General features: G+C 41.7%; 1 protein-coding gene across 3 annotated transcripts; it reads right to left on the bottom strand.

The window, feature by feature from the left end:
- Positions 1-293: 293 nt before the first annotated feature.
- Positions 294-5,599, bottom strand: nr4a1 (nuclear receptor subfamily 4, group A, member 1). Of its 3 annotated transcripts, XR_013815469.1 has the most exons (8): positions 5,440-5,567; positions 2,911-3,701; positions 2,668-2,797; positions 2,414-2,577; positions 2,103-2,305; positions 1,841-2,019; positions 949-1,753; positions 294-790 (listed from the first exon to the last, which is right to left on the bottom strand). XR_013815469.1 is itself a non-coding variant. In XM_079802927.1 (7 exons), the coding sequence occupies exons 2-7, from the start codon at positions 3,697-3,699 to the stop codon at positions 1,497-1,499; spliced, it is 1,722 nt and encodes a 573-aa protein (XP_079659053.1). In that variant the 5' UTR covers positions 3,700-3,701; positions 5,440-5,599; the 3' UTR covers positions 294-1,496. The 3 variants fall into 3 exon arrangements, 2 of the variants coding, with proteins under 2 accessions (XP_079659053.1, XP_079659054.1); XM_079802927.1 differs by having other exon boundaries at positions 294-1,753; positions 5,440-5,599; XM_079802928.1 differs by having other exon boundaries at positions 294-1,753; positions 2,911-3,610; positions 5,440-5,547.
- Positions 5,600-6,646: the final 1,047 nt, after the last annotated feature.

Below are 6,646 nucleotides of genomic sequence, written 5' to 3'. Positions count from 1 at the left end.
AAAATATGATTTGTTCACAAATCAGACTCACTGTCAACATGCATTTCAATCGGTTTGTCACAGTAATGACTTCAGAAGAATTCGATGTTATAAATAAAGGCTTGTTTTATATTTCACAGAAGACAGAAAAACATGGTTTGGAATGGCAGACGGGGTGAGTAAAGGATGACAGAAACCCTTCAACCGTGTTTCAAAGAAGAAAACCATGCAAATATTGCTTTATCTCTTTTATCGATAAACCGCTGTTTAAAATGCTACCATATGATGTAAAGAAATGTTTAGAACACTCGAGATGATTTTTGTTCAAAATTTATTATGTATAGAGAGCTGCACAAAATCAATGAAAGATAAGCAATACCTCTCATTTTATGTAAAAAAAATCAGAATGCCCGATCTTGATTTTGTCATTATGATAAAATGAGTTACAGTCTACAGTAGCTCTAGCCATACCTATACATCCTTACATACATACAAATAGAATTACTCTAAGGTTTGACTGGTACGCTAAGTCAGGCATCTGTAATAATACTCAAAGTATTTGCATGAAAGAGGCTGTACGTGGTACATATACAGTAGCTGCTCTGGATCTCTTGTGACCTTTCAGAAAATATTCGTGAACTGTCTTTTATATAAACTAGCGTCTCTTAAAATGCACTAGTTTTACTTGACATTATTGTCATTGGGTCTGAAATATTAGACAAGTGTACCACAGTCCTCGAATGCAGTCACACCAGTCCTCAGTGTAAGCACTATGGTGCATGTTTTTGTGCATGTTCAAGCAGGGGCGCCGCTAGCAATTTTGGGCCCTATGAAAAAATTTGATGTTGGGCCCTCTACCACACCAACCTAGCTATCCAAGATCATCTCAGGGGGCCCCAAAAGTGTGTGGGCCCTTAGAATCGTCCTAACTTTCCCCCCCTTAGCTGCGCCCCTGTGTTCAAGGGAGACAATGCTTGGGCACTTGAGAGTATTTAAGGCTTTGTCTGATCATTTAAGCATCCAAGAAAATGCTGTTTCTGCTCCCTGTTTTGGTCCATGGCTATTCTAACTTGAAGTTGGAAGATGTTTTACTGGATTCTTGGATGCTTTCTATTTGGAATATGCCCTCTGAACATAGCTGCAATACTTATGGGAATACCATTTCTAGCATTTGAATTGCACCATTGACATGAAATGCTACTGACTCAAGCCACCAATTCAGCTTAAAATATACGAAGATTTGAAACACCATGTGTTTCGAGTTACCAAAATGTTTCACCAAATGCATATTTCTTGTTATGTGTCTGTTAGTGAGTTCAATGTTGAAGACTGTGATAAAGGTTTCCAAATGCAGGCACAGGTAGAATGTCATCTTTCTCTGATTCCATTCCAAGAAAGCGGAGAACAGTAAGCGATACAGTCCTAAACCATCAAGAGTTCCCCAAACATCTCATATCCATTTCTTTCATCAGTTTCAGTCACCCCGGTTGTCCGTTTATAAAATCTCTTTGGCGCATTCAGAATGGCAATGTGTCCATGAAGATTTTATCCACAATGGGTGGAGGTGGGACCAAGTCTTCCAGTTTAAGATAGAAGATTCGCTGGAGGCCCTGGGTGCACAGTGTTCTCAGCTCCGGAAGCTTGCCCAGGAGTCGGGACAGGTAGTTGGGCCGGGTGGCCTCAGGAGCACTTGTGGAGACGTGGTCTCTGAGACACGTGACCAGGCGGTTTTGGAGGTCTTCGATCCGTTTGGGCTCTTTCAGGCCGTGTCGATCTGTTGGTCACAGTCAGGGTTAGAGGTTTGTTTGGGATAAAACAGAATAAAATACTGTAGAAATGGACTAAAAGACAAGTGATTTACCTGTGATTATGACCAGTGTGGCAAGACAGGACAAAGACGACAAGTCCAAGTTCAAGCGATGTAAACTCTGAGAGAACTCCATAATTGAGTCAATCCAGTCACCAAAGCTTCGTACGCACTGCGTCCGGTGCAAAACCACACCGTTGCAGAAAATAAGTTTGTCTGTCTCAGGGTTTGACCTAAATGAGATAAATGAATGCTTAGTCACCTCACATAATATTATAATAACACTACATTTATTGTCATATGAACTGACTTGTACCTGTAAGCTAGCCGAAGTATGAAGAGCTCAACAAACGCTGACTCAAGAAGAAGCTCTTGGTCCTCCTTACAGAAGGCATTGAATCCAGGGATGTTTCCGGCCCACTTCCTGATCACATCCATTGACCCAGTTAGCAGGTCATAAAATTGCTGTATGTCGTTGGCATCCTCCTTCTCAGACAATCCAGAAACTGATTCCTGATACTAGACAATGACCAAAAATACAATATATTAATTAACATTGTAGGTGCACAGAAGGTTAAAAGCTTAAATGTTGCTGTCAGATTGTTGTGAAGCTTGTTCTGTCTTCACCTTTGAATAGTCTAGAGTTCCACTGGCAGGGTTTGAGTCGATATGGGCAGTGACGAGAGAGGCAATGATGTTTACAGGTGAAGAGGCCGACAACGAGTCCTGGACAGCTTTTGGCTTGGATGGCAGGCGACCTCTTCTACCTTTCAGGCTGTCTGTTCTCACAACTACACAGAGGGACAATATGCACGCTTATTAAAAATGCTTTGACGGTATGTGGGCACTTTAATTCAAATGAATAATACAAATATTCTCACCTTCTTTCACCATCCCCACAACTAGGCACTTTTGGAAGCGGCAGAACTGGCACCTGTTTCGCCGCCTTTTGTCCACTGGGCAGTCCTTGTTGGCGAGGCAAACATACTTGGCGTTTTTCTGTACGGTGCGCTACAAAACCAAAAAGGAAACATTGAAGCTTGTCAATAAAATGAGCTTAATGCCCAAAATGCTGAGGTGTGTTAACATGACTTGATTAGCAATAATAATTTACTCTCTCTTACCTTGAAAAAGCCTTTGCACCCTTCACAGGTTCGCACTCCGTAATGCTGACAGGAAGCATTGTCTCCACACACTGCGCAGCGACCCTCGTTTCCTGTGGGGCTCCTGACTTTAGGGGACAGGTGTCCGTCCATCAGTCCTGAGCCATCCCGGCTGCCCTGCTCCAGGCCGAGTGGGCTGAAGGGAAGCGGAGAACCGTGTTGCTGGGTCTGAGAAAAGGGATCCTGGTCTGGAAGCTGCGGCTGAAGTGACCCCCGAGGAGAATGCTCGTCGGCTGTGACGTGCCCGAACGTGAAGAAAGAGGCAGTCTGGTTCAGAGACTTCTCTGAACCCCAGCATCCCTCATCGGGAGAGCAGGGACCAAAGGTGCTATCCCAGGCAGACATGGGCTGGAACCCCGGGGTAGAGGGGGATGGCGCAGACGCCGGGCTTCCAAAGCAGTTTGACCCACCTGAAGAGGACAACGTCTCGTCTAGGTAACTCAAAGCGAACGTGCCTGGGTAACAGCCATACACCTGGAGGTCGTCCAGCTTGAACGAGTCTTGCCCAGAGGGGACGCCCGCACAGGCAGACGCAGCGCCTGTTGCGATCTGGCACGAGTAGGTATCAAACTCGCCAACGTAGCCTCCGACCAGAGAGGTGATGCTGGGCAGGGAGGGTGCGGAGAGCTGGTCCAGCTGGTCAGTCACATCCATGGCCAACCTGGAGGTGAAGTCAGGATTCAAAAACTCTGAGTTGAAGAGGGAGCTCTCATAGGTCTGGACTCCATGTTGACTTTGAACACAGGTCATTTCTGTTGAACAGAACCACAACATCTACTTTTCAATACTGTAGATATTGCCGCGGAAAAGTCAAATGCCTCGAGAGCCGAACACAGCTTTCTAACCTATACCTAGACAGACTTCCTAGCCGGCCAAAGAATCTGTATAGACACAGTACTTTGAAGTGCCTTGAGATTTCTGAGAAAACTTCGAGAGCCGTCTGGCTGGAAAGGGCAGCCATGCTTATTGTGTTACCACATTAGAACATCAGATGAACGTGGGTCGCCCCACTGAGAGGGCGTGTGTGTTTGTGAGGGCGCATGCAAGTGGGCAGTGTATGTATGGAACTTTTTAGATGGACTCAAATTTCCCCAGCTAAATCAGACATAGTGTTCCATACCATAACGATAAGATATAATAAGGGGAAAAACTGTTTGCAGTGAAGAGATGCTTATATACAATCATATTACATTTTTATTATTACTGCTCAACGTGGCTTAAATCTTTAGCCTGGCAATTAAAACATGTCTAAAAATGTGGCAATATCAGTTGTAAACATATTTTAGAAGAGTCATTCTGCAGAAAGTATTTTAATGCACTATGCAAATGTGAAAGATAATTATGGCTTAGCAGTTTGACAGACGTTCATGACCTTGCAAATAGAGCAAGGTGAGAACATGACACCTAATGATCATCTGACCCCTGAACATTTCACTGCCTCCATATGTTGACTAAACAAGTCAATGCATTTTCAATAGATATATTTTTTTATTAAAGCTCAAATGTGTGGGCGGTGTAACTGTCTGGAAATTGTAAAAAAGGAAAAAGAAAAGAAAAAAAGTTCTGCCAAATCAGTCAGTGTGGCATAACCAACACGCAGGAAGCCAAGTCAGTTTGATGACCATAAATAAAGATATAAAAATAAATAATAATAAAATAAAAGTAATCAAATAAACAGACAGGACCCCCTTTTATATCTCTGACTGTAAATGTCATTATTATTATTATGACATGTTAAAGTTATCTCGTTTTGTTCAGGTGAGATTGAGTAATTCTAAGAAAACGTTAGAACCATGACTCAAAATGATATTGGTAAAACAAAATAAGCTTGAAACACGTTTCATTTTTTTTGGTTTGTTATCATTGTGTGTACACCAAATGAAGATGTGTGTCGTGTACGTTTAGAGTCAATCAAAATGTGCGTAGGAAACGCACACGTGTTTTAAATGAGATTTTTTCCTTTCTCCCTTTGAATCATTATTTGCCATTGACCCATGTGAAGCGTTTAATATACATGTCATGTGTATTATTCAAATATCCAAAGTACAGTCGGTGTTAAAAAGAGAATGTGTGCAGCTAAGTTGCGCGAGCACCTGTTGCATCGTGACTGCGCGTGCAGGAGCGCGCCACTGTACCACACACCCCCTCTCAGTCTATTCTTTCATTTCGTACGGTTTCTCATAGCGTATGTATATTCAAATTGTTTCAATTTTTTTAAATACCAGAAGCCAACTCATTCTGCGCATTTAACTGTGGTGGATACGCGCTGTGCTGTTAGTTTCAGAATAACTCGTGCGCACCATGTAGTAAAACATAGCAAAATACATTCAATTAGACCTCAGCCTAAATATTTCAATACTTCAACGCATATTTACATACTAAAAACACATCTGCTGTTCGTATAGGATTTAAAAGAAGCATAAAAAACAATAAGAGAAGAGTAATAACTGACTTCCGATTATTAAAAGCAAAAATAGACTACTTACGTACCTGAAAATGTACTGTGGAGTGGGACTTGTCAGCGTCCTTATTCCAAGTGATGGATAACCATGTATTACGTCCCCGGCCACGACAAGACTGTTTTCTTATATTTCTGTGAGCGAGCAGATATATAAGCGACTACTTTATTGTGCCGTTACGTCAGAGGTGCATCCTCTCGAGGCGTTTCCACTGGCAAATATGGCCATGCAGGGGCGGAGATCCTAGACAAATCTTTCCGGCTGCGACCAATCAGAGCGCTCACAGACAAAAGACGTGACGCACACACGGGATTCCATTGACGCAAGCAATCCGCACGTTCATTGTTCTAATTATAGCAGCGCACTGCTGTGCAACTGGCTGAATTTAGTTAAAAATAGTTAGGAGAAGACACAAATAACTAGCACATAAGCAAAAATGAGCAACAGAAAGAGTAAAAAGAAATACACAAACACATTTTAATATTTTTAATTCAGTGGAATGATAGCTGAAGATGTGCAATAACATTTGAAGTAGCATTTTGTTAATAAAATCTATATATAGATTAAATGTTTTTTTTCTCCCTTAAAGGGATAGTTCACCCAAAAATGAAAATTGTCATCATTACTCAATCTCACGTTGTTCCAAACCTGTATGAGTTTCTTCTATTCAACACAAAAGAAGATATTTTGAAGAATGTGGGTAATCAAATAGTTGTCAGTAGCTGTTGACTTGCATAGTAGTGGGGAAAACGGAAGTCAATGCTGTCAACTGTCTGGTTACCAACATTCTTAAAAATATTTATTTTTTTCTACAGCAGAAGAAAGTAACTCAAACAGGTTTGGAACAACATGAAAGTGAGTAAATGACAAAAAACAAGAAAACAAAAAAAAAGATTTTTGGGTGAACTATCTCTTTAAATTCTCAGTTATTACTACTGAATACGACATTTTCCTCCCCAAGAAAACCACAAAGAGCCCACGAGGAGGGGTAGGGCTACACCTGCACAAGCTGAAGCTGAACATGTCAAAACATGAAAGTGTTCGAAGAAAAAAATGAAAACGGGAAGTGAGCGCTGTCAGAAGTACTACAATGCAGGGTGTGTGAGGGATTGACAGTGCCAGTAAATGCCACGTCTCTTGCCATGCGGTGATTCTCAAGCTTAAAGGTTTTCCTTTTAACTGAGAATGAAAATTCACAAATATAATTTGTCCAGCACCCTGCACCATTAATCTTAAAC

Source organism: Gobio gobio, assembly GCF_949357685.1.
Source record: "Gobio gobio genome assembly, chromosome: 21".
Classification (NCBI taxonomy): domain Eukaryota; kingdom Metazoa; phylum Chordata; class Actinopteri; order Cypriniformes; family Gobionidae; genus Gobio; species Gobio gobio.
This window is presented reverse-complemented; position numbering and strand designations above follow the sequence as displayed.